Raw genomic sequence first — 27,627 nt, forward strand, 5'->3', positions numbered from 1 at the left:
TTCGTATAAATTGGTTTTTATTGTGATTAAGATTTGAATAACTTTGTTTCAATGCAAAGATATTCAACGCTTTACATAGCTAACTATTGCAACAGCACTGTATGATTTGTACAAAGGGAGGACACAATATAAATTCTTTTCAAATACCTACTCTTAACATAAATGCTTCCAACAAAATCCGTGTTCAGAATATACAATATTTTCAGATTTATCAGCATTTTTGTAATGGTCGGTAATTTACATATCCAAACTAATCAAGAAGATGCAATAGACAGTAAAATTTTGATTAGATGAATATCGAATAGGTACTCCTATTGGCTGAGGTCATTTCTAGGAAGGAACCATAAGGTAAAATCAAAGTGCTTAAATGTTCATAACCTCAACATGAAGTAGAAAGCCGTTCCTCATATATATATTTAAATACACACAACATTTCGCTATTCTAATCATATTCATGTGCAGGTAGTACACATAACCATTCCTATCCTCGCACCGAGTTACGCCGTCGGTTTACTGTTCTTATACTGTTTGCCGCTCTTCCGGGTGGACATCGAGTCTTGCGAGCCGGAACTGAAACCGCCACCTGGTATCGTTGTTGTTTCGGGTAAAAGATCGATTTTACAAGTGTTCGAGGGGGCACGAATGTGCGGTTTCGTTTGGTAGTGTTTGTTGAGTGTTCGTTCATGTGGTCGAAGATTGAAGAAACAATTGGTACAGGTACAGGCGACCAAAATACAAGAAAAAAATACCGTCGAAGGAAAGAAAAAAGGGAAAGAAGTCACTTACAATAAATTAAACTAGTTATCAAAATAAAGTGATAAAAATAATTAGCGCTAATCAGTCGATTAATGAAAGCGTTAGTAATGGAAATAATCCTAAGTACATACAGAAAAGCGTGATTGAAGGCGTGAATGTGTTTATATTGTGTATTTGTAAAACGACCATACGTACAAAAAGCCAACTGTTCCTTGTTGAAAATGTTCTCACTTTTCAATCTTCCAATGATTTCCAGAAATTTTTCAAATCTTTGAAATGTTTCAATGCTTGTAAAAGAAGGGCGAGTAGTGATAAAAATGATTGTAATTAGAAACTGAAGCCTTGAAACTCTTTTTACTAACTGCTGCTAAAATAAACTTCATAGAAATCATGCTAAATATTGCAAGGGTATAATATAGCAAAGATATTTTTTTCTAAATAAAGAATAAAAAAGATATATGAATACCTACATATCTTACTGCAATGAACCCAATTTGCCCTGAGCAAACTGTACTGTAGAAAAAAAAAACGTAAGAAATATCACAAAACCTGGTATGCAGCAGCTGGAACGGTTAAAAATAAAACAAGGCAATTCTATGCGCAGTAGACTGGCCCATGATACAAAAAGTCGTCCGATTCTACGGGGCAGCCTTCAGGATTATGCCTTTTGGTAAGAAAATCATTCTCTGAAAATTTCAGCCTGATCGGTTATTGCATAAGCTGCCGCAATTGATTTGAAGTTAATATGGGGTTTCAGCTAAAATATATGGGGAAATACACCTCTGTTACTATTTCGTACAGAAAATTGGATGGAAAAGCCCGATTGAGCCCAGATTTGCAGGAAATGAAGTTAACATGCCAATGAACAATTCCACTAAAAATTCTACTATGATTAAATAAACTTTAAATTAGTTTTTAGCTGATTTATTTGGAGTTTGGTTGAGCACTTTGAAATTAATTAATTGCCTTGAAAACAAGCGCATGTAATCAAAGGTAGCTGCGATCAGTGTTGGTAAAAACTCATATTCTTAAATCTCATCCACGATTCAAATCAAGCGCGAGGCAAACCTCGTCTTAGTTGACGATACCGCTAGCCTATCTGTCCTCACTTGCTTTCTCGAATATGGAGGAATGTACCACCAGATCTAGATCCAACTTGGACCTTACGGGCATTCCAACCCGGGTATAAGTCCCCATCCCCCCTCAGTGACCACGCTTACTTGGGTACCCCAACCCGGGTCGTAAGTCCTCCAACAAACAAAATGCTTCTCAATTAGGTGTAAGAATCATGTCAAAACATATATTCACGGGATAATTAACTTTGACATTTAATTACGTAACCAGCCTACCATGATCTGTTGTATTTGTAATAAAAACATCACTTTCTTTGGTAATCTGGAATTTTGAATCTATAAACTTAGGAGGATACAAAAGAGGCAATATGAACCATTTTAGACCTACATTGAAGCTACCAATATGCAAATGCATCTTATTCTTCTTCTTATTGGCATTACATCCCCACACTGGGACAGAGCCGCCTCGCAGCTTAGTGTTCATTAAGCACTTCCACTGCGAGGTTTCTAAGCCAGGTTACCATTTTTGCATTCGTATATCATGAGGCTAACACGATAATACTTTTATGCCCAGGGAAGTCGAGACAATTTACAATCCGAAAATTGCCTAGACCGGCACCGGGAATCGAACCCAGCCACCCTTAGCATGGCCTTGCATTGTAGCCGCGCGCCTTACCGCACGGCTAAAGAGGGCCCCCATGCAAATGTATGCAAAATATGAATTGGAAACCCAGCAAAGATGGGACAGATATGCGATTCACGGCAGGGCAGATATATCCTAAAAATGAATCTATGACAAAAGGTCGAAAGACAAAAGGTCGAAAAGACAAAAGGTCGAAAGGACAAAAGGTCTAAAAGACAAAACGTCGAAAGGGACAGAAGGTCGAAAGGACAAAAGGTCGAAAGGGACAAAAGGTCGAAAAGGACAGAAGGTCGAAAAGGACAAAAGGTCGAAAGGGACAAAAGATCGAAAAGAAAAAAATGTCTAAAGGGACAAAATATCGATAAATAACAAGTTGGGTGTATTCTAAAGGAATTTGTTAAATGCATTTATTTTCAAGCAGAAATAACACACTTATCTCATCAATCAAAGTTGAAGAATGAGCAATTTTCAAAGAAGGAGAAATTACTATGAACCAATATTATGAATATCTAGATAGTTCTGTTAGAGGTAAAAATGATTGCTAATTTAAGAAATAAATAAAACTTGTATTTCGCGAGACAGAATTGCCCTATACAATTGGCAAAAAAATGCTGTTTTATTTTCCACTATTCTTAACAATTGAACGAAAAATCATTGAATGAGTGCAAATAATAGATGGAGATCTAGATTTTCTAAATGTCACGTCAATCTGTCTAAATAGCGCACACTGCAGCCACGCAAGTGCGCGCATTAAAAATACACCGGTGTGTAAAGGCTCCCCCAGGCCTAAGCAATTTTATTGCCAGGACGGTGACAGCTTGTTGCCACGATTCTATCGTTGGGTGGATGCTGGCAATGCTCCATTTACGCTTCCATACCAACGGCGACAGAATCGCAGTCGCCAGGCAATAGAATCGCGTCAAGATTATCTCCTCTCTTGTGTTTGGGGGAACCTCAATACATGCCGGCAGTGGCGCCGGGAGTGGGTGGGACAAGTAGGACATGTCCTACGCATGAATTTGCCTGGGTGGGACAGTCAAAGCATTGTCCTACCCATGATTATGGTAGGAACATATGAAGTCATTGACTGGCAAGAATCTGTGCGTTATCAAATGGTGATTTCAAAGTTATGTGTTTAGAATAATCATAGACGTTTCTGGAATTCTAAGGGAATAGAGCTCTGATTGTTCTACTAGTTTGTCAAGAACTCATACCACAGGCCAAATTCCAAAATGAGTTGTAAGCTGGACTTTTAGCGTGAAGTTTTTTTTTCTACAATTCTGCCTAACAAGTCATTCTTTGAATTCAACTAAAAACGAAGTTAAAATGCTAGTTGCAGTGACTTACAATAGATTATAAGAAAATATCAATCATTTAGTTTAAGTTGCTGCAATTAGTGCAAATAAGGAACTACTAGGCAGAGTTGTAGAAAACCTTCGCACTAGAAGTTCACCATACTACACATTTTGGAATTCAGCCTCTGGAATGAGACACTTTTCTAAATTATCGAAACCATACTAAATGATCGAAAACATCTTTGGTCTAAAAGTTTTCCAGAGGTAAACGAATAGTTACTGAAATCAACAATCAATAATAGTTAAATAAAGTTCATTTAATAATTAGGAAAGCTTTCGAGAAAGTTCATTTAAATTAATTATAAGAAGCCCACGGAAAAAAAGTTTTCTACAAACTTCGAAAGATTCATTGAAAACTGAGGAACCACAAACAGATCTGCTCCGTCATAAATTCTGAGCACCCTGAGATTTTCAGACAATCATACCATTTCTTGGATGTTTGCTTTGAATCGGGAGATCCATATCCATTTCTGAATGTTAATAAAAAAATCAAATAAATTGATTGAACCCATTGAATATTTATACAAATTTCTGTGATCCATGACCTCTACTGGAAGCTTGGAAAAATGTTTGATAATCGTAGGAGAGATGTATGTTAAAGATGTATGTCATGCTTCTGAGCAATCCTTACACAATCTTGGAAAAACAATATTTGTCCTAAAATGGTAGGAAATTTGTAAAATTATGTACCGTATTCTGTTCAAAAAGATCCTTTCAGGTCCTGATTATTTTTAGAACTGATTAAGTTGCTGCCGCGAGGATATCTGTCTCATATTGATATGGATGGACTTGACATGGAACAGTAACTGTTAATGTTATGCTTTGAGCGGCAATAATGGTAAAATGTGCATCGATTCCAAACACAAACTCAGTGATCTTGTCTCAACCGCTACTGCCTTTAACAGGAGGTCGTGGGCTCGATCGCAAGCTCGTACCTTTATTAATCTGTTTGTCTTAGTTCTTTCTGTGTTTCACGTTATACCAAAACGAACCCTACTGTTATAGCTTCCACATTACGAGCTCCAAAACCTCCTGTGGCAACTATGAAAGGTCGTAGAGATCTCTGTACCTCTGTGGTAACGGATGCAGTTCTCTGTGGAAACGGATGGGAGTGATGCTACTCTCATAATAAAATTTAAGATTGTAACACCCACGAATTTGTGCGTATCGATTTAATCTATAGCTAATCCCAGAAATCGACCCATATCGACATTTCCAAGTTTGTCCTACCCACGACTCGGAACGTGGATGCGCCTCTGCATGCCGGTGTATTTAATGTGCGGCGTGCGCCATTGTGAGAGAACGAAGTGAAATTTTGAAAACTCAAACATCCATCTGTACTCATTGAATGAGTTTTATTTAATTGTTAAAAATTGTAAGCAGAGTTTTGCCAATTGTGTAAGGCAACTCTGGTGCGGGATTGATTCTCCCCATTTCAGTTTCTTGTCTATTTCGACCTGTTGTGCCTTTTGATCTTATTAATCTTTTATTTCTTTCGGTCTTTTGTCCCATTTGACGTTTTGTCCCTTTCGACCTTTTGTCCCTTTCGACCTTCTGTCCTTTTCGACCTTTTGTCTTTCGACGTTTTGTATTTCGACCTTTTGTCCTTTCAACCTTTTGTCTTTCGACCTTTTGTCCCTAACCCCCTAAAAATATGAGCTGCTCGTCTATATATATTTTTTCAATAAACTATTAACACAAACTGAAGCTGAAGAAAACCAGCCATATTTTTGTTTGATTTCATACTCAGGTTTGCCCAACTAGTAGCTTGAATAGCGACAGAGTAACAAATTAAAAATGTGTTGTGTTCATTTTTTTTGGCTTGTTAGAATTTCGTACAAAGAAAGTAATTTGAATTATATGATACTAATTTATTATATAAAATTATTTTCTCCCAAGAATTTCAAAACCAGCAAAGAAAAGCTGCATAGCATAATTACCAAATACCGTGTAAGGAACGCGTCAAAAAACGTATCAAAATCGAAGTCAGCATAAGGCATACTATCATGGGCTGGACGCTTAGTGAAATAATCCAATGTTGACTAATGTTCTAAGTAGTAGTGGTAGTAGAGAGTTAGTTTGTTAAAACTAAATGCATACATATTGCTTTTCCTGAGAGAATTATTGAGGTTTATAAGCACTGCCTTGTCTATTCGTCTGATAAGATTATTTAGGAACATCACAATGCATTGTGAGCCTAATTTGACGCAGAACATTTTAGGTTGAAAAATGCGTTCGAATGTTGCAATGTTCAGCATAAAAAGGAAAGCTTACTCATAATGCTCAGCTGTTTGTAGGTAGGGGTCAAAGATTTTCACAAAAGTCATTATAAGCGAAAAAATAATCATTCAATCCTTAGCATTCTGGTTTAGAAAGCGAAAATTTGACGCATTATGAGTATGACCTCCATATTTTTAATTCGGGTACGTTGATTCGTTGATTCTTCATAAATAATATGCTTTTTATGTCATATATGCAAAGAGGAAGAGCAAATAAAGCCATCAAGCATGATTTGTTGATATATTTTTGGCGAAAATAAGTTTTATAAATCATTTGATATGAAAGTGTAAGTAAAGTGTCTATATAATGGTGTAACGAAGTTTTTTTTGTATCTTTAGGCCGTTACAAATATTTAATTAACATTTTGTCCTACTGGCCTCCAAAAGGTCCGGGGGGAGGGGGGGGGGGGGGGTTTGTGGTAAAAAAAATAAATATTAAAATGAAAAAATAAAAAAACTCCTCGGATTTGTTAAAGAATGTTAAAGAGGCATGAAAGGCCTGTAGTATCGAGACTGTAACGAAGTTCCGTGAAGCTATTCCAAATTATAAAAATAATTCAGACATCGAAGATAGGGGTGATCGGGGCAATATGGGCCACCTAAGGAAATCGTTCCGAAAAGCGCTGAAAAGCTCAAAAAACATCGTTCAAATGTAGTTGACTTATACTAGAGAATGTTACCTTTCATATTACGTCGATGAATGACAAAAATGCGTTTGGAAATTGTTGGAATGCACTTTTAAAAATGTATTGATTTCAATGTGTGTTCCCGACTATATGGGGCAATATGAGCCACCATTTGGGGCAGTATGGGCCACCCTTCCAAAACCTTTATTTAGGCAAAAAAAGTATCGTAATATGGAAGAAATATGATATTCCTACAACAGTTGTGAGTATTCCATACCAAAAAAAAAAAAATGAAAAAACTGCACAACAGCGGACTGAACTGATTTGCCACTCTTCACCGTTTGAACAGCCACAGTTCAATTGGTCATTGGTCATTTTTTCTGTTTCTATCGCAGTAATGCGCTATTGTATTCCGTTATCCGTAAAGAATCTTACATACATATATGATAATATTCTTGTATTTGACTACTGAAATTTGAACTTGTTCGCATTTTAAGGCCAGATATCTTGTTCTATGCAGGTATGCCCATATTGCCCCATAGAGACTGGTTTTGGGAAAAAAAAAGTTTTATGATAAATTCAGATTTGTATCAATATAAACATGTGTGCACAATATTCAATTTTTATTTATCTTTTGATTGTGGTGTGTTTTTGACCTGTATTTTAATCAGTTTTATGTCAAAACCTTATTTATAAACTTGAAATCTTATAATAATTTTGCCTATGCAGCGAAAATTTACATTTTCAAGCGTATTTTCATGTTTGAATTTAATTTTAATGCGGCTTTCACGTTGATGCATATGTGGAGCATCCTCTTAAAGATCATATAACTTTTACATGATAAAACTTGTCAGTAAGCTCAAAATGAGGGTGGCTCATATTGCCCCGTATGTTCATATTGCCCCTACTGCCCCTATTCATGTTGATCGATTGAATATCAAGATCTGTACTGCCGCTAACCGCAAGTCGAGCCCATCTGTATATGGACGCCCATATACAGATGTGCTCGACTTGCGGTTAGCGGCAGTGTACTCAAGGTTAGTTTGGAGTGTCGTGAATGTCGAACGATGTCTGTAGTGTGACTGTTTTGGTGTAATGTAGTACCGTGGAACTATTCCAACTAATAAAAATAGTGGGGACATCGTAGATCTTCTTGTTGATCGATTTGAATATTAAGATCTGAACTCAAGGACTGTTTGGAGTATCGTAAATATTGAAAAAGATCTGTTATACCACTGGACAGGCGCAGAATTTTTTTATCATAAAGCATTTAAATTTGAATTATTTAACCAGAATATGATAAAGTGTGGTGTTAATTCTTTAGAACATCAAAATTACAACTCAAGCATAGTTGCTGCGATCATTTTCTTCAAGTTGAGTCAAGTACGAGACACTGAAGACGACCTTACTGTTGAGGTCGAAATACGTAGGTACAATTAAGTGGTGGAATTAAATTGGATTGTACAAACTCGTCTTATGACAAGCAAAGACATTCCACTAAAAAGCTCAAAATAATTGTCTTAACAATTGTTTATTTGCTAAATATTGATTTCTTTATGGGAACTTTTGGAATTCTTACAATTTTTACTTTTGAAAGTGCTAATACATATATTTTTGTTCATGCATTGGCGTAACTAACGAAAAAATCTAGGGGGGGGCTAATTTTTGACGTAGGCTTACGTCCTTTGCGAAGATAGGAAGGTAATTCTGCATATTCAAATTTGGAACCTTCACTAAAAGTACCGATTTTCGAGATTTTGGTATCAATCGATCGACGAACTCTTTAAGATTTTCCCCAACTATTAAAAACAATGTATTAGAATGCGCTGGCAGTCGCCGAAAATAGCACTGCCGTCGGACGCATAAATGTCACGTTACAAACGAGAAAAATGAGAAAAACGCATTTGATGAAGTTTCAAAATGCATTCATCCTATTATTGTAAAATTTCGCTTTTTTATTGACTTTAACGCAATAAACTATAGAAGAATATTCATATTCTTTGAGCCGAACTTAAACATTGCCAAAAATAACTATTTTTTCCACGTTTTTTCAATCAAAACCCGAATGTGACACTTATGCCGCGAAATTCACTGGCCAGGCGAAAAATGTACGCATATTTGTCACACCGTGAACTGAGAGATAGTTGTTGTTAATTTGTTTTTACATTTCGCGAGCGACAATTGTATTTCTTTGGTGTGATTTTTCCCTGTCGGTAGAATTGGAACCGGAAATGGAATATCCAATACAGATAATCCAGTGGCACGAAATCGGAACAGGACTTCCTCGGGTTCGATTTAAAATATGACACAGGTGATCGTTTTCCGTTTGCGGAGCCGGCAAATGTTCCATTACCATTGGTTGGGTTGCTTCAAGAGCATTATTTTCTCGTAAAGGATGCTGGTCTTCAATGAGAGCTTTGCGCCTGTTGGCCTCTACATACGAACATTCCCATTGTCTGCGTGCATTTGGTTCTAGACAGTTAATGGTCGCACACCCAACAAAATCCTTAGCTGTTTTTGTTGTTCGTTGCAAGTTGTTTCCCTCTTTTGATACAAATGTACGTTGGCAAAATGCTCCTCAAGGAATTAAAGAAGAAAAGAAAACTTCTCTAACGTAACCTGTTGTTACCGAAGAGGAAAAATCGATTTTCATTGATCTTCCGACGAAGCAATTGGGTCCTAAAGCCCTACCTCGTTCATGATTGCAAACGATAGTGCATCGGTCAAGAATACTTGTACCGTTGTTATAAAAATTCTGGTAAAATTCTAAATCAGTAAAAATAATATTTTTGTGTTTAAGACATTTTAAGGCAAATTTTGGGCTGTGCAACATTTCAGAACGAATGAACCGTCAGCCCCATATATTAACTGTCAAAGGTTGAGTCAAGTGCCCTGCGGTGTTTTGCTAGTGCGTTTGAATCCGCACGTCAAACAAGACCGAAAATGTCGAGGTAGCATTTTTCATCTATTTTTCCATTTCAAATTAAACAATGTTCTTTTCGATTTTTGAGTCTAAAGAAAAACTGACACGTTTAGAATAATTACCTTCATCGTTCCCTGAAAGAAAATCGAATATCGATTCTTCATTTTAGGACCCAATTGCTTAAGAAGCTTCTGATCAATCTTTGTACTTGTTTCATACTTTGAATAAATTTTATCGCCGTAATATGGCATAATAATTATGGTAAAACTTTGCTAAAAGGTTCCTCTGGGTTCCTGGGTTTGCTAAAAGGTTCCTCTTAATCACTTATTTACGGGCCTTGAATATTTTAATTATGTTACAGTATCGCCTTCTCCCAAGAAGCCGTTCTCGTTATACTTTTAGAGGTTCTAGACAATATAATACCTCCTCTCTTTTTACATGGACAACCGTCCATATAAATTCTGAAAGTAGGGAAAGACCTTGCATAATTACCAGCCACCCTTCTAAACTATCCACGTGGACTGTAGATGACCCTAAAATCATATATATTTTATATATTTTATATATTTTATGAACGGTCCTCAGGACACATCACGCAGTGCTATGTGTCTTTTTGTGTGATTGTTATACATATCTCTTTTTTAGTGTGACAAATATGCGTCCATTCATCCCGGTGTGACAAGTATGCGTCCATTTGTTCGAATGTGACAAATTGACTTCAGATTTTTTTTCGAGTTTTCTAGAATAAAACCTCTGTTTTGACAAAATATTTCAAAAATACGTATCAAATTATGACGTTAGACATCAAAACCTCAAAAATGTTAAAATGTAACATGTGACATTTATGCGTCCAACGGCAGAGCAGTACTCAAAAGAAATATCCACGCAATGCTCAGACTATCGTTTCGCTTCTATCAGTGATTAGAAAAGCGCTTTGTGGAAAGAAAATCTGTTCTTTTTAGGCGTCGTTTGCGTTCTCGGGATATCATTGGCGGTGCTGAACTTTTATTCTTGGCGTGGTAGCGGAAAATCATCGAGCGGCCGTCGGTCAGCAGCAGCAGTGAATTTTTAACGCAAGGTTCGTTTAATTGCTGTAAGTGATTCGAACGACGCATTGTGGATTGAAAATCGACTCTTTTCAGGACCGGCATTCCCGGTTGCATTCCCGCGGTACTGAAAGAAGTTTCCGTCAGTATCAGAATCACAAACGCTCGTCGGAGAGCAATGCTGTAGACATGTTGGCGTCAGTAGCAGTGAAGTGATATTCTCTTTCAAAATTCAGATTGTATTTCTGTTTGTAATTGGAAAGGAAAATTATTGAATACAAATCGGTTTTTCTCAGATACACTAGAGGAGCTATAGAGCCGAGACGAACATACATCAAAGTGCAAATCATAATCACTTGGCAACACTGCAGAAGTTTTTTTTTCCATGGATGGCAAATCATCTGACGTTGATGTCAGAGTAGACAAAAAAAAAATCTTTCAAAATTCTGATTTTGCCTGTGATTAGAAAGGCGCATTGTCGGTTCGTCTCGGAACCATCATTTCACAGGAGGTTGAGTATGAGTGACGAATTTTCTGTCGTCACATTTATGCGATTAGAAAGACATATGAGCTTACCCAACAAGTATTGGAGGCTGATAAAGAGCTTATTTCGCCACAATTTGGCTTGTTCAGCTAAAAAACTAGCTTATTCAACTTAAATTATTTGTTGGGTAGTAAGACGCCTGTGGAGTTTTATCCATCCGATAGAATTCAAATGTCTTTGTCATGGAAATTGTTGTTACCTCTTCTTGAAAACTCAAGCTTTTGCCTTTCTGGAATCTCTTAACTGATTTTCTGGAAAAAGCAGAAAATCGCCCAAATTACCATTCAAAGCTACAAAAAGAAAGGCTTTCAAAATATCTGGATCGATACAGATGATCGATATGATACGTAGTATTTGGCTCTCACTTTTTCGGAAGGATTCTTTTGATAATTCTTTCAGAAAGGTCATGCATCTTTAAGAACTATGAACACGATAGGTTTATTTTTTGACGTAGGACTTACGTCTCTCTTTTCTATACCGGGTGTCATTTCAAAATATTCAAATCGACCGCGTTACGCTGTGTTGAAAGATTTTAAACGTTAATAGCGTTCGTCTCAGTGGACGAATTTCTGCGGCAAGCCCCTCAATCGACAGATTTCAAGTATGCCTTCCATGTCCATGCTTGATAAGACCCGAAAAACTTGTTTCAATAGGCATCAAAGTGTTTTCAATGAAAAACATTGAGATCAAGGGAACCTATAAATATGGGTACCGCATAATTCTTGCATCATTCCATTACCACGTTCTGATTGGTGCAGACACCAGCGAATGAGCAGCCGCTGGGTCTGCCGAGAAGCCATAAAATAGCGCAACGCGATTTTTTCCTTTCATTCTGACCGGGACAAGCGAAACCGCATCATCGATTGAACAGCACTCACACCTTTTAGCATGGAATGAAGTCTGCACCGACCGCTTTTTCGGCTCGACACCATCGAAGCGACCATCATCAGCCGAAACCTAGCCAGTACATCAGCAGTCCACCCTACAGACCCGACAAAGCAGCCATGCTGAGCAGATACCGGCAGCAGTAGCAGCAGAGTCGAGCCGAGACCGGCCGGCATCGGTGCTGAGCCGAGACAGGCTGAAGAAAAGCCACATGATGCAGCATGTATGTCCAAAAAACAAAACAGCTTCAGAGAGCTAATAATAGGGATCAATATCAATGCTTTCAATACCCTTCGGGATAGAAATTGTACTTATGTGCCAAATCCAATATTCTAGAGATAAAATTTTATGCGTGTTTTTCAGCGTCAAAACTAACAGTGGATAATTTTTCTGATTTAATCGCGAAGTGGACGAAGGACTTCGCTTGACCATGCCTTTAAAGATTCATAAGATGTCCAAATCTCTCACATAATCTTATTTGGATAAAAGAACACCGATAACAGCTCAAACATTAATAAATTATCAATCGATTTTTCATCAAATGTTGGATTTTTTGGCATTGATAAAAAAAATATGTAGATAAACATTGTTTGATACTGACCGCACACAAAGCGAACGTAACTGAATGATCGTCCCATGTTACCAATTCTAAATCTTATCACCCGAAATCCCATATCCGGGTGTTTCCTTCCTTCTACTACTAACAATGTTGTCTCAAAAAAGATCACGTACTTCCCACTTGAACTGCAATTCTAAGCTCGCTTGCCCGGCTTATTGGCCTGTATCAAGCGAAAAGTCCCGTTAAGAAATAGACGCCAGCAGCGAGCAACAAGCGTAAAAAAGAAGAAGCCCTTCTCGAACGCGTTGATGATGATGACGCTTTGGCTGACAAAGAAGCGGGATACAAGACACTAGCTGATTGGCCCACCAATTAGGAGGCAGAGAAGATTCAAAATAAGGTATAAAAGAAAAGTGCATTCGCTCGCAGAGCATTCAGTCTTTTTTATACCATCACTAGAAATTCGCGGTTATTTGAAAAGATCGTTTTCTTACTTTTTGCGCTTAGCCGAAGCAAACAGCCTTTTTCAAGGCTCTAAGAGTTAAAAATAATGTTCTCCTTCAGTCGCTATCGCACGGATTAGAAGGCTCTTCAGTGGAAGGGCTGAGATACAGTCTACATCCCCTGCTGAACCAACTTGTGGTTTATTTCAGGCAGCCCTTCAGTGGGAAGGTTGCCACTGTCGAGGCTAATATTTCGTGACCGGACATGTACCACCTGATTTTTTTTTATGATTCTCGTTCGAGGTAGATTTGATTTCTGTGTCGGTTTGATGAGAAGATTTTGCCAAGGAATGATATGCAACGCCGATTATTTATCCAAAATAGTTGATGTGAGAAATTTGGACATATTATGTATCTTAAAGGCATGGTCAAGTCAAGTCCTACGTCCACTTAGCGGTTATGTCACAGACATTACCCACTGTTCGTTTTTTTTATTAAAGAGACTTTCAGCCCAAGGCTGGCTCGTCTCGTAGTAGGTTTAATTAAATATACTCGCAAAACTCTGTAAAAACTTTAAAATATATAAAATACTTGCTGAGAAAACCAATTTTAAATCAGGATTTTTTAGAAATATGCCGATAAGCTAAGTATCCTGTGTTCCTTAAACATTTTTTTTCAAAATTTTATGCTTTGTCAATATTGAGACCATATAGACAGTTCAGTATACCACTATGTAGAACTTTGTTTATCCAATAAAAAGTTTAGAAATTGTATTTGTTTTCTTAGTCTGTTACTTCTATTATTTATTCAATCAGCATTGCATCAGCATGGAACCAATGTTCCTACTCCAATTTCCTAAAATAACGATATCTGGCGCTGGAGAATCAAGGGAGCGTACTTTTTTCGTGTTTAACATTCTTATCGTAAGATATAACAATTGTTCGAAGTTCGGAAATTTGTTAAAATAGATTCAATGTTTCGTAGAGAGAGATGTGAATGAAGAGAACTCATTCCTGGCCTATATATGATCAGAGAGCTAGATAAGTACAATATTCATGCAAAGTGGTAAAAAATCTAGGGGGGGCTAATTTAGTTCTAGGTGGGGCTATAGCCCCCCCTAGCCCCCCTGTAGTTACGCCAATGTATTTATGTATTGCTTCTACCCGGGTTTCTTCATTGGCAATTTCCTAATTCTTTCATGCTGCCCTTTTTTTCGCCAAGTCTACTTGCTCACATGGAAAAATCGTACTTCGCAGTCCGTTTGGTCCAATCCCAAATTTTTGTTCATATGAGCGAGAATTCCGGAGCCTGGTAATTAGCATAAGAAGAATGAATGGATCGTTTGTTACGACGCTTTGAAATAATTGCAACCCGGTCAAAGTTCCAATAGAAGAAGAGCTCAACTGGGTTTTGGATTTGACGGGAAAACACATTAACGAACCGTATTGTGAGCTATTAGGATTTTTCATATACCTTATAGCTCTTCGTCGGAGTTTTCTTTTAATTATTGTACCGAATTGCGCTAGTTTGTCGATGATTTAATGGTTTGGTGTGATAAAAGATGATTGTATCTTGCACCAGAATCAATAATTACGGTTGTAGCTTTTGAGACAATTGAGTTATTAACAAAATATAAAATCGATTAAGAGAAATCGATCAATACAGTTACGCCCCTAGCAAGCTGTCATGATAGAGAATTGATTCGGGAGGCTATACTCCATGATAATTTTTTTTAGAAAGCTCCGAATGCAGGGAACACTGGCTCTGATGATGCATTTCAACTTGTTCTACACAGCTGTCGCACAAAATGAGCGAAAACAAAGCGAGAATCAGCATTTTTCTGTGGGGGCTGCCTATCTGATTCTGTTCTTTTGCACTTGTATACAAGTTTGATAAATTTGTTATCATGGCTTGTTATGATTCGGAACAGTTTTTGCCTCTCTTTTATCGTTGTTCGTTGTCTATTGAGAGCGATTTCTGCAAACCCTGGTCAACATGTATTATTTTGATCGCAAAGTAGTGGTCATAAACAGAAGATTTCCTCGTAATTCGGCAAGGAGGAATTGCTTAGAATTCTTGAGAGCGGTATTGTCCAGAATATCTGCGAAGGTGGAGTATTTTCCCAGTATTCTTGGACAATGAAATTCAAAAAGGTCTAGAGAAGGGATTGCTTAGAATTCTTCCGATTTCCGCAGAATTTTTAATAGAGTAATTCATCATAATTAGGATGTCTTGAAAGAATAATTTCCCAGAATTCTTGGAGGTCTTCAAGAATTTTGCAATTCGTAGTCCCTTTCCAACTGTGACATGTTCAATTGTAGTCCTAAAAATTCATACAGACCGCAGACGTAGGTACATTGAGGGGTTAAATCTGTTATTTTAAGGTTAATGAATAAATGATGGGGGCAACAAAATCAGTGGTTGACTCCACAGAGTAAGCAGACAGCAACAGTTTCAAAGCAAAGAAAATACTGGGGCATTTTAAGCAAAGGGAATGAATTTTCTTTTGTACACTCATGAAAAGCGAATTCCAGGGTAGGTTAGTCTGGTTCACAAATATTTATTAGTCGCGATCATTCCTTTAAAAAAAAATCTGTACTATTTGAATGCAGCGAAGTATCGCAAATGTGGCGTACTCATACAAATGAAGAATTGTGTAAGCTAATGACCATGATAATGAACGTATTAGGCAAATGAGTTAAATATATTAATGTAGTCTTGGTGGAAACGAAAATGTAGCGATGACGTGGACTCTCGGGATCAATATCTCATTCGAACAATTTAACTAAATAAGCGCATACAAATTTAACAACAAAAACGAAACTATTAGATCAAGTGAGTGGGTGAGTTTTCAATTTCTTTCTAGGGCTAGGATGAACAATCCAATTCACACTGTGCAGCACGAGTGCGAGTGCGACGCGCATTGTATTTTCTACCACTCATCGAACTCATCGTCGGAGTAATGATTGTTACTACCTTGGTATTTTTTGTTCCTAGGATCCTGGATGGGCGGCGAGGTAGTCCGCATGCTCGGAGGCGAGAATGCTTTCGGATATCCGCCGGCTCCGCTGCCTCGGTCAACGCCACCTGCATTGCCACTAGTACGGCCATCTCGCTCCCGGACGTCCCGATCCCGATCGCGCAGATCATGATCTCGGTCCCGGTCGCGATCCGATCGATGATCACGCTCGCGATCGTAATTCGATCGGCGCGAGTGTGGTGGTGGTGAAGGTGGAGGACTAAAATCAGTTTCCGTTTCGTAGTTGGACATCACAGAGTATTGGTACCGGCTGTCCGGCGAGTAACGGCCTCGTTCAGGGGTGTACCGATCACGACTATCGATCAGGCTGGGACTGTATCGGTTCGGCGGGGGAGGAGACATTAGGCGACCTAGAGGGGCGGGGCGCATTTCTCCCGGGCCCGGAGGAGGCATGAAAGGGGGCATGAAGGGAGATACGAAAGGTGGAGGCATGAACGGAGGCGGAGGTAGTGCCATCATAGGAGGAGCGTTGGGGGATTCTACCCTGATTGGAGATGGGGCGGTGAGGTTCATGTCCGCCGGGGTAATAGTGTTGGGGATGAGACCATCTAAAAAGGGGATTCATCGGGGAGTTATTATGTGAGCTTGATTGAAGGTATGATGGAAAACTTACCGGTTGTTACGTTGTTGACGGAAACATCTCCGAGGGCGGTGAGTTTACGCCGCAATGCACTGGATTCGTTACGTGATTCCTCGAGACGGCGTTCGGCCTGACGGGCCGCTAGCCAGGCATCGTGTGAGCGGGTCTCCAGCGCGGTATACTGCGCTTTGTGGGCAGTGGCTTGAGCTTCGATTTCAGCACGAAGTTTATCATTTTGGGATCTACAAGAAACATAATAATTTGAAAAAGAAGAGTGCGTGAGCCTCGCGATAGTAAATTGGTTCTTAATTATAAAAAAATAATTTCAATAATGTTACGTAAGAAAAACATCGCGCAATATGTAGTGTACGACCCCATATGTACTTGCTGTGTTCACGAGAATGTAACAAAGCAAAAACAGAAAATAATATAAACATATTTCATATAGCCTTCAAGAATAGTGTGTTTGTTTGTCTAGTTTGATTTAGCAAGTATGTACCTAAATGGTTTGTATACAAGTTGTTCGAGAGTACTATACAAGCACTAACAATGTTCGATATATTTAAATTTAATTGTTTAAAAATTGTCATTTCTGGTGTGTTACCGCAAATATGCTCAACACAAATCATCTGTTGCTACATACTACTTTATAAGAATTGTTCGAAATTATCCTTCAATTTTTACAAATATTTTTTAAGTACACAAGGCTCAACAAGTTTTAGTTAGCAAGGAAGCACTACATAAGCAAAAACGCTACAAGGACAGATCAAAGATTGACGATTTAGAAAGCAAATTTTCCATTTAAATACCGTGCTTCGAATTGCTGTACGAGCGATTGAACAGAGCTGCATGAAAACATTGAACCAATAAAGCATAGTGAACAACGCCAACAATTAAGTGTAGTGACCTCTTTTGAATGCCGATACTTACTTTAATTGTTGAGTTTCATCCTGCATCAGTCGAATCCTCTCGACTGTGCTCGTGGTTTCACCCTGTTGTTGCATCCACATTGCTTCCTTGATACTCAATTCCCTGCAAGAAAAAAAATGAAGATAATAAGCAAGTTTTATCAAATTCATTCATAAAAACTTGTAATACGCACTTTTGCAGTTGAGTTTCCTTATCTTTAAAGTAGGACGATAATACTTCCAGCCGGGTTTCCGCTTCTAGTTTATCTTTCTCGGCTTGGCCGAACTCTTTTTTGAGCGAAGAAATATCCTCATTGATGATTTTAACATGGTCCTCCAGGAGTTGGCGTGCAACCTTGAAAAATTAAAATTATATCACGAATCGATTTCAACAGCAAACACTTAAGCCATTCTTACAATCTCTCCCTGCAACCGATCCTGCAGGTTGGCCTTCTCCTTATTCAAGACCGTCAACTGCGCTTTCAGCTCTGCGGAATCAATCAACCCGTCCACCGTACCTCCAGCTTTACCTTTCTTAATATCCTTAATGCAATCTTCCAAAGCTTCAACCTTCGCCTCCGCTGTGCTCAGCCCCTTTTTGGCCTCTTCCCATTTCGATTGATATGACTTGACTTCCTTGTTAAGCTTGGCGATTTCGGTTCCTGTTTCCTTTCTCAAAATATCCAGCTGAGATCCCTGTCCACTCCTAATATTATTCAGTTCGATCTCCAGGTTATTCTTCTCCAATCTAACGTCGTTCAACGACTGTTGGAGCTCCTCTATGTCCTGTTGGAACCTGGTCGTCTGATTGGCAAGCGTTATCTGTAGTTCGCTGTTTTCTCGGCTCTTGTCCGCCAGGGTCGTATTCATCGACAGAATTGTTTGCTGTTGTTCGTTCAGCTGTTTCTGCAGCTCGTCCACAGTCAAAGCGATTGAATCGCTACCGCTTTGATTCAGCAGCTCGGCAACCATTTTGTTCAGTTCCAAGCCAGCTTCGGCGGCATTTTCCAGTTCCTTTTCCAGCGAAGTGATCTGTTCCTGCATTTCCAGTTTGGTCTGCTCGCTGTCTTCCAGTTCCTGTCGGAGGGCGATGACCATATCATTGGAACCGAACGAATTGTTTTCGATGCTGGTGAGCTTGTGTTTCGTTTCGGCCAGATCACTCTTGAGCATGGCGTTTTCCTTATGAGATGCCATCAGATCCCGTTCTACCATATTGAGCTGCAAAATGGAAGATATTGTTTTGAAACAGTCTTTGAATTAAAATAACATAAGTTCTACCTTGTAGATCAACGGTTTCTCCTTCCGGTTTTTGTTGATCAAATAGTGACCCAACGAGAACACGATCAACGTAAATGATGTGACGGCCAGCAAAAGAATCAAGTCACTCAATTTGAACAGCTCAAGGACGAACATTTTTGCATAGTCCAACTCTTCCTCCTCATTTTTCACTTCGGCTTCTGGTGTTTCTGTGGTATAGTGATCGTTTTCAAGAATTTCCAAATTGTTGGGACCACCCTTTACCATTGGATGATGGAATCCGTTTGCATGCTGATGATGGCTTGGGAGCTGAGATGGGTTTGGTTGTGGACAAGACTGTTGGTCGCAATAGCCGTCTTCTGGAACATCTGCAAGTAGTTTGATGGAAATAGGCAAAAATATTAGAATAATTTGGTAATTTTATTCAACATAAGTTCATTTGTTTAATCGTTGCATAAATATTGAAATGAAAACAAGAATAAACAACTTTTTTTTATTAAGAAAATTATTTTGAGCTTTTTAGTGGAATGTCTTCACTTGTCATAAGACGAGTTTGTACAATCCCATTTAATTCCACCACTTAATTGTACCTTGACAGATACGTATTTCGACCTCAACAGTAAGTTTTTTACAAAAATTTCGGCTGATGGATTCTTGGCGAAGTTTATGCTGAGGTTGGCAAAATAATTTAAATGTATAAATGAGCTGAAAAATAGAAAAGCTGCTGGGAATGATCCCGGTCAGGCTTCTTAAACTAATTATTGATAAGTTTGTATAATATGCGGAAGGCTTCGGAACGTTTACATAAAGGGCAGTATTTTCTTGTCAAATTAATGCTAGTTGTAGTAATGCAGCGGTTCTCAACCTGGGGTACATGTACCCCTGGGGGTACCTTTGCTAGCCCCAGGGGGTACCTCGGATAAAAATGTGTAATGGCGGACTTGGTACAATTCCAATCAAACCATATTGATAATATTTCGATAATTGTGTATTTTTCAATTTCAAAACTTTGTCTTGTACGTAATATGCATAGCGATCAGTAAATCAAAGCCAATTGAATCCTGACCTCCACAAGCAAAGGCAATGGTTACAAAAGATCGAACGAATGAACAATCTTCTTTGCAATCTACCTGATCGAAACCAAATGTTGAAGAATATGTTAAGAATATGTTTCTTAACTAAAATCAAGAATTTAATGGTTCGAAAGCCTTCGATTGAGAGGCATCAAGATTTTTTCCGAAAAGCTCGTTTGTTTCGTTGCAAGAGGATTAGAAGCATCTTTCTACGCTTCTCGGGAGCGTTCTTTCAAGCTGTTCGAAGGCCACTTTTCAGGAGGCCTCGTTTTAAGAGGCTCGGAGGACTCCTTTCGAGGCTCGGAAGGTTCCTTTCAAGGGGCTCGGAAGCCTCCCTTTAAGAGGCTCGTGGGCCTACTGTTAAGATTATCCTTTCAAGAACCCCGGACGCCTCCTTTCAAGTGGCCCGGAAGCCTCCTTTCAAGAGGCCCGGAAGCCTCCTTTCAAGAGGCCCGGAAGCCTCCTTTCAAGAGGCCCGGAAGCCTCCTTTCAAGAGGCCCGGAAGCCTCCTTTCAAGAGGCCCGGAAGCCTCCTTTCAAGAGGCCCGGAAGCTTCCTTTCAAGAGGCCCGGAAGCCTCCTTTCAAGAGGCCCGGAAGCCTCCTTTCAAGAGGCCCGGAAGCTTCCTTTCAAGAGGCCCGGAAGCCTCCTTTCAAGAGGCCCGGAAGCCTCCTTTCAAGAGGCCCGGAAGCCTCCTTTCAAGAGGCCCGAAGCCTCCTTTCAAGAGGCCCGGAAGCCTCCTTTCAAGAGGCCCGGAAGCCTCCTTTCAAGAGGCCCGGAAGCCTCCTTTCAAGAGGCCCGGAAGCCTCCTTTCAAGAGGCCCGGAAGCCTCCTTTCAAGAGGCCCGGAAGCCTCCTTTCAAGAGGCCCGGAAGCCTCCTTTCAAGAGGCCCGGAAGCCTCCTTTCAAGAGGCCCGGAAGCCTCCTTTCAAGAGGCCCGGAAGCCTCCTTTCAAGAGGCCCGGAAGCCTCCTTTCAAGAGGCCCGGAAGCCTCCTTTCAAGAGGCCCGGAAGCCTCCTTTCAAGAGGCCCGGAAGCCTCCTTTCAAGAGGCCCGGAAGCCTCCTTTCAAGAGGCCCGGAAGCCTCCTTTCAAGAGGCCCGAAGCCTCCTTTCACGAGGCCCGGAAGCCTCCTTTCAAGAGGCCCGGAAGCCTCCTTTCAAGAGGCCCGGAAGCCTCCTTTCAAGAGGCCCGGAAGCCTACTTTCAAGAGGCCCGGAAGCCTCCTTTCAAGAGGCCCGGAAGCTTCCTTTCAAGAGGCCCGGAAGCTTCCTTTCAAGAGGCCCGGAAGCCTCCTTTCAAGAGGCCCGGAAGCCTCCTTTCAAGAGGCCCGGAAGCCTCCTTTCAAGAGGCCCGGAAGCCTCCTTTCAAGAGGCCCGGAAGCCTCCTTTCAAGAGGCCAGGAAGCCTCCTTTCAAGAGGCCCGGAAGCCTCCTTTCAAGAGGCCCGGAAGCCTCCTTTCAAGAGGCCCGGAAGCCTCCTTTCAAGAGGCCCGGAAGCCTCCTTTCAAGAGGCCCGGAAGCCTACTTTCAAGAGGCCCGGAAGCCTCCTTTCAAAAGGCCCGGAAGCCTCCTTTCAAGAGGCCCAGAAGCCTCCTTTCAAGAGGTTCAGACGTCTCCCTAGTAGCACGCATGTTCCATATAGGTTACTGTAACTCACATGTGACCAGATTTAGTCGCGATCAAGTTGCTGCAACCATTTTTATCAGACTTACGCTGCTCAAGAGACGCGGAAACCTTGTTTTAAGGGGCCCGGACGCCTCCTATCAAGAGGCTTGGAATCTTACTATCAAGAGGCTTGAATGCTTTCTTTCAATAGGCTTGGAAGCCGCCTTTCAAGAGGTTCGAAAGCCTTCTTTCAAGATGCTCGTAAGCATTCTTCAAGTGGCACGGAAGCCTCCTTTTAAGAAGCCCGGAAGTCTTCTTTTAAGAGGACCAGAAGCCTTTTTTAAGAGGCCCGGAAGCCTCGATTTTAGTGACCTGGCCGCCTTATTTCAAGAGGCTTGGGAGCCTCCTTTTAAGATGTCGAAAGCCTACTTGCAAAAAGCTTAATAGGCTCGGAATGTTCCTTTTAAGAGGCTCGGAAACCTCCTTTCAAGGGACTCGGAAGTCTCCTTTCAATTGGCTTAAAAGCCTCGTTTCAAGAGGCCCGGAAGCCTCCTTTCAAGAGGCCCGGAAGCCGCCTTTCAAGAGGCCCGGAAGCCTCCTTTCAAGAGGCCCGGAAGCCTCCTTTCAAGAGGCCCGGAAGCCTCCTTTCAAGAGGCCCGGAAGCCTCCTTTCAAGAGGCCCGGAAGCCTCCTTTCATGAGGCCCGGAAGCCCCCTTTCAAGAGGCCCGGAAGCCCCCTTTCAAGAGGCCCGGAAGCCTTCTTTCAAGAGGCCCAGAAGCCTCCTTTCAAGAGGCCCGAAAGCCTCCTTTCAAGAGGCCCAGACGTCTCCCTAGTAGCACGCATGTTCCGTATAGGTTACTGTAACTCACATGTGACCAGATTTAGTCGCGATCAAGTTGCTGCAACCATTTTTATCAGACTTGCGCTGCTCAAGAGACGCGGAAACCTTGTTTTAAGGGGCCCGGACGCCTCCTATCAAGAGGCTTGGAATCTTACTATCAAGAGGCTTGAATGCTTTCTTTCAATAGGCTTGGAAGCCGCCTTTCAAGAGGTTCGAAAGCCTTCTTTCAAGATGCTCGTAAGCATTCTTCAAGTGGCACGGAAGCCTCCTTTTAAGAAGCCCGGAAGTCTTCTTTTAAGAGGACCAGAAGCTTTTTTTAAGAGGCCCGGAAGCCTCGATTTCAGTGACCTGGCCGCCTTATTTCAAGAGGCTTGGGAGCCTCCTTTTAAGATGTCGAAAGCCTACTTGCAAAAAGCTTAATAGGCTCGGAATGTTCCTTTTAAGAGGCTCGGAAACCTCCTTTCAAGGGACTCGGAAGTCTCCTTTCAATTGGCTTAAAAGCCTCGTTTCAAGAGGCTCGGAAGCCTCCTTTAAAAAGTCTCGGGTGCCTTCTATCAAGAGGATCGGATGCGTATTTCAAGAGGCTCGGAAAGCTCCTTTGAAGAAGCTCGGAAGCCTCTTGCAAAGGCTCGGAAGCCTTCTTCCAAAAGCTAAAAATAGGGGTACCTCAATTAATGCAAAAGTTCGAAGGGGTACCTCTTATGAAAAAGGTTGAGAACCGCTGTAGTAATGTATAATAAAGTAGAACCAAATTATTCCTCCATCAAAGTCATAATCTCCACATAAAAATGTACACGATGCTCAAAAACGGCCCTGACACATCTTACCCTGTGACCCATCTTGCCCCACCTTACCCTATAATATACTGATTTTTATGAGCATTTCGAAGGTGACGAGGGCCGGGGTGATAGAAAGAGGTCGAATATTTTCTCACGCTCCAAATAAATAAAAAAAACCCTGATTTATCCACCTAGCGATGCCTTTCTCGTGCCAAAAATACTAAAAAAGAATATTTTTAGAGTGTTTTGGGCATAAAAAATAGTATTAGTATTAGGGCAATGCTAAGTTCTAAAAAGTGTGTCTACACACATACACATACATACGCACATACAGACATCACATCAGTTCGTCGAGCTGAGTCGATTGGTATATAGGGGAAAGTGGGGCAAGATCGCCATATATTTGTTGGCTGGTTAAGCCACATTGAGAGTTGACGTAAAGTCAATGTCAACTTCTCTCCACGAACAGCCTAGTTAGCCGTGTGGTGTCGGCAGCTGGTTATCTGGCTAAGAATAACATTACGGATTGCCTGTTCAGTGGTAAAAGTCCACCATACAGGTGACCCCTAATTCTCGGTGTGATGCGGCTTTATGCTTACCGTGCCTACGAATGAATGGTTAGGGGGGGTCTAATAAGAACCTAACCGCAAACGGAGCCTGTGAAGCACCAGGGCCCCCTTCACAGTATTTAGCCCTCGCTGCGCTAACCGGAGCTATGACGTAGTTGACTTTTTGCTTCTCCGAGATAATCGGCTACACTTATTCAATCTCAACGTGAGGTTAAATAATAATGGAGTTATGAATATGTGTTTTACTTAGTTTTTCAACAAATTGTCACCTATATGGATTCGTATTATGCGTTTTTTACAATGTACTTTGTGTGTGTCACCTATATGGATTCGCATTATGCGTTTTTCAAAGTGTACTCTGTGTCTCGTCCTTGACGTTCGGCTTCGGCTACTCTTGTTCAATCTTAACGTGAGGTTAAATAAGAGTGGGGTTATGAATATGTGTTTTACTTAGGCTTTTATATAAATATAGCCTATCTACATTAATAATTTGAGGAGATTTACAGTAACTATGATCAAAAGGATATTGATATAAATCTTTAGATATATGTCGACTAGGGGCGGTATTTCCAACTGTATTAGGATCAAGGTCATCTCCAGGATTAAGAGTCGCCTAACCCTTAAATGCATTTAAAAAATCATCAAAATAGTTTCTGCCTGAATCAGAGATGTAATAAAACAACGGATATGGTTTTATTCGTAAAAATTAGGTTTAGGCAAATTTAGATATTGTCATAGAACCAGTGGTGGAAGTGGAATCTGGAGAAATATTGCCAAGACCTACGATTATGGAGCTCAATACGTCAGGTATAGGTGTAACGACGCTGTAGCCAACCAGCTATAGAGATAGGCAGTCTCAACAATTTGTTAACATTCTGTGATCGGGTATTGATAATGACTATCCTTGATTAAGCTCAATGTGATTGATATTTTGACCGCCTTAGAATGCTTCTCGATGATGTTGTCGAATGCTTTGGAAGTGACCATACAATCTAAATTATGTTCCTTATCATAGAATACGCTAAGCATATGCAGTAATTTGGTAGTATTTCTAATCAAACTACTTACCCTCCTGTTGCACCGACTGAATTTTATGGTCAACGGCTTCTTCATGGAAAGAAAAATCCAGTGTCCTTTCCTCCAGTGGTTGCGTCTGGGTCGAAATTTCATCCAATGGTTGTTTTCCAACCTCTTCCAAAAGCGGCACATCACGTTGATGATCCTCCGATGTTGCCTGCTTCTGTCCTTCTACTTCCGCTGGTTGCTGAACGATCTCTTTCGTTTGTTGTTGCTCATGGTGATGACCGTCTTCATGGTGAACATGCAGATGGTGTTCGTGACCGTGGTGGTCATGTCCATGGTCATGACCGTGGTGATGATGATGATGATGTGAATGGGATAAAAGGCTACCTAGACCTCCCTTGAGTAAACCAGAGGGTGCTTGAGGTAGTGCTGATTCTGTGGATGTGGGAGCTTCTATGTCGACGGTATTTGGATTAAAAGTAACCGACTCCGGAATTTCCTCAGGTTGTTCTGTTACAGGTATTTCCAATCGAGGAGTGTCATAAGGTAAATTTGATGGTATCGTAGTCTGCTCAACCACATCTTGAAATGTGGTAGAAGATGCAGTAGTCTCGCTGGATAGTTCTTCCACCGAATTTGCTGTAGTAGTTTCAACTGGTTCTGTAGGTGGGTGTACTTCATGTTCGTTAACTAATGGTACTTCCGTTACAGTTACTGGTTCATTTGAATCGTGTGCCAAATTTTCCTTTGATGCCACGGCCTCTACAAAAGCAGCAGAGTTTTCTTTTGATGATGCAAATTCAGCGTCTGCTGTAGAATTCTCCATTGAAGACGTGGTATGTTCGCTAGCAGGTAATTCCTGTTTGTCTGAAATTTCTTTTTCTTTTATCATTACTTCTTGACTAACCTTTTCACTCTCGGATAACTCTCCTGTGCTAGATTGCTCTATCGATATGTTATTCAACTTGAATGTATCATGATCGGCACTTACACTTTCAACATCTTCTTCATCTTCGTTTTCCTCTTGCTCTTCTTCACCGTCATCCTCTTCACCGTCATTCTCTTCACTTTCTTCATCTTCATCTTCTTCCACAACTTCATTTTTGTTCACTTTAGCTTCTATTACCTCCGCGGTTTTCGTTTCAGAACTTTCCTTGTTCTCCATTGGAAGAGTTGTTGAATCTTGATTTGAAGGAACGACTTCCAAATCTGGAGTTTTCTCCTCAACCGGTGCAGGTTCTTGTGGTGCAACAGATGGGTTTGTCAAGGGAACACTACTGATTGTAGTTCCGTCCACTACACTCGGTTCGGTAGTAGCACTCGGATTAATTTCTTCCTGTGACTCTTCTTCCGGAATAAGGATTCGATTCTTACGTGATATGAGAATCTCCGTCTCTCGAACGAATTTGGTGCTCGCTAAACCCGTTATTCCATTCACTGTCTGTACAAGAAAATCCTTATCTTTGCCGAAATCGCGCCCGAGAATCAGCAACTTTTCACCCTTTTTCATATTCACCTTCTGGCCACCTCCTCCCATGTAACTCAGCGTCGCATATCCCTTGGCGATCGGAGCTGAAAATAGTTAATAAATATGTTAGCATATTCTTCTTCTTATTTATATTACATCCCCTGTTAGCATCATTGTATTTTACTTCGATTTCATATTGCTTTGTTACATATCAGAAAAGTGATAAAGAGAAAATCCTTTATATATAATACCAAAACACCGACGACGATCTTATAGAAAAACGATAATTAAAAAACTACATGAAACCTTTTGTTATTTTTTAAGTGCGCATTTTTTGAGTTTGAAATAATTTCGAGCTTTTGAGTAAAATGTTTTCAATTGTCATCCCATTTATTGTCAACTTTACTGATACGTATTTTGATTGTTCGTGACTAATTTATAATTTTTTTTTAAAGATGGTTCTCATGAAGATAAGATAAAATTTTACGTTGACTTATGTAGAGTAAAATATTTCTTCAAACTCATTTTTTTAATTTCCTTGACCTGACAAAAAGTTCAACCACCTAGTTTACGTGTTGTTAATAAACAACAATTAACTGATTAAACTGATAAATTTGATCAATAGTTGAAAAAAGTTTTAATAAATTCAAAATGCCTTGTCTATGATCAACATTACAAAAATACGCTTTAAAAACAATGAATATATGTCTTTCGTATATTAATAATTTTCTAATATCACAAATCGAATCGGTCAAGATACTGATTTTACTGCTGAGGTCGAAATATGCATAAATATAAGTGGTGGCATACTCATTTTATAACAACTGAAGACATATCATTAAACAAGAACTAAAATAATTTTCTAATGTCTTGGTAGTAGAACTTTTTTATCCATAAATCAAGGGTAATAAACGTTATTATTAAAATCATTGATGCCTAATGCAGAACCAAAAAATAATGTCTCGCTTCTTTCGATCTGCACTGTTACTCTAGATGGAAAGTGTCATCGTCTAGAAAGTCCTTCCTCAATCTGCTGGGAACTGCGGAGGAAAACACACCCGGAAATCGAACTTACCTTTGCATTTCGCATCGCCGCATTCTTTTGCACCGCTTCCGGCAACGGTAAACACTAAAACTAAACAGCTAATATGTACAAAACAAGTAAAATTTAACTTTTTCATGATTTTTTCTCGCTGCTTATTTTTAAAGCCACATCACTCGGTTTCAACACAACTTCACTTGAAGGCAGCAACTCAGCTGTCAAAGTCCACGGTCAGTTTGTCGGGGGGGCTGCAGATGGAAAATGAAGGCAATGCAAAATCGGCAGAATCAGACTTTGTTTTAGTTCAGCAAG

At 40.1% G+C, this 27,627-nt stretch overlaps 1 protein-coding gene across 1 annotated transcript; it reads right to left on the bottom strand.

The window, feature by feature from the left end:
• On the bottom strand, positions 1-27,531 carry LOC134213672 (transport and Golgi organization protein 1-like). The gene is made up of 9 exons (XM_062692938.1): positions 27,349-27,531; positions 24,851-26,377; positions 18,942-19,288; positions 18,078-18,881; positions 17,855-18,015; positions 17,683-17,784; positions 16,786-16,994; positions 16,109-16,720; positions 1-583 (listed from the first exon to the last, which is right to left on the bottom strand). Exons 1-9 carry the CDS (start codon positions 27,452-27,454, stop codon positions 498-500), a joined length of 3,954 nt encoding a protein of 1,317 aa, XP_062548922.1. The 5' UTR covers positions 27,455-27,531; the 3' UTR covers positions 1-497.
• Between the last annotated feature and the right edge of the window lie 96 nt (positions 27,532-27,627).

Source organism: Armigeres subalbatus, chromosome 2 (assembly GCF_024139115.2).
Source record: "Armigeres subalbatus isolate Guangzhou_Male chromosome 2, GZ_Asu_2, whole genome shotgun sequence".
NCBI classification, from domain to species: domain Eukaryota; kingdom Metazoa; phylum Arthropoda; class Insecta; order Diptera; family Culicidae; genus Armigeres; species Armigeres subalbatus.

Bases quoted from the DNA above. Each gene is read 5' to 3' on its own strand.
- LOC134213672 (XM_062692938.1), bottom strand. From the start codon at position 27,454: ATGAAAAAGTTAAATTTTACTTGTTTTGTACATATTAGCTGTTTAGTT. The intron at 18,882-18,941 runs GTAGAACTTATG...TCCATTTTGCAG, and splicing joins AGAAACCGTTGATCTACAAG to CTCAATATGGTAGAACGGGA. The intron at 16,995-17,682 runs GTAAGTATCGGC...TGTTTCTTGTAG, and splicing joins GATGAAACTCAACAATTAAA to ATCCCAAAATGATAAACTTC.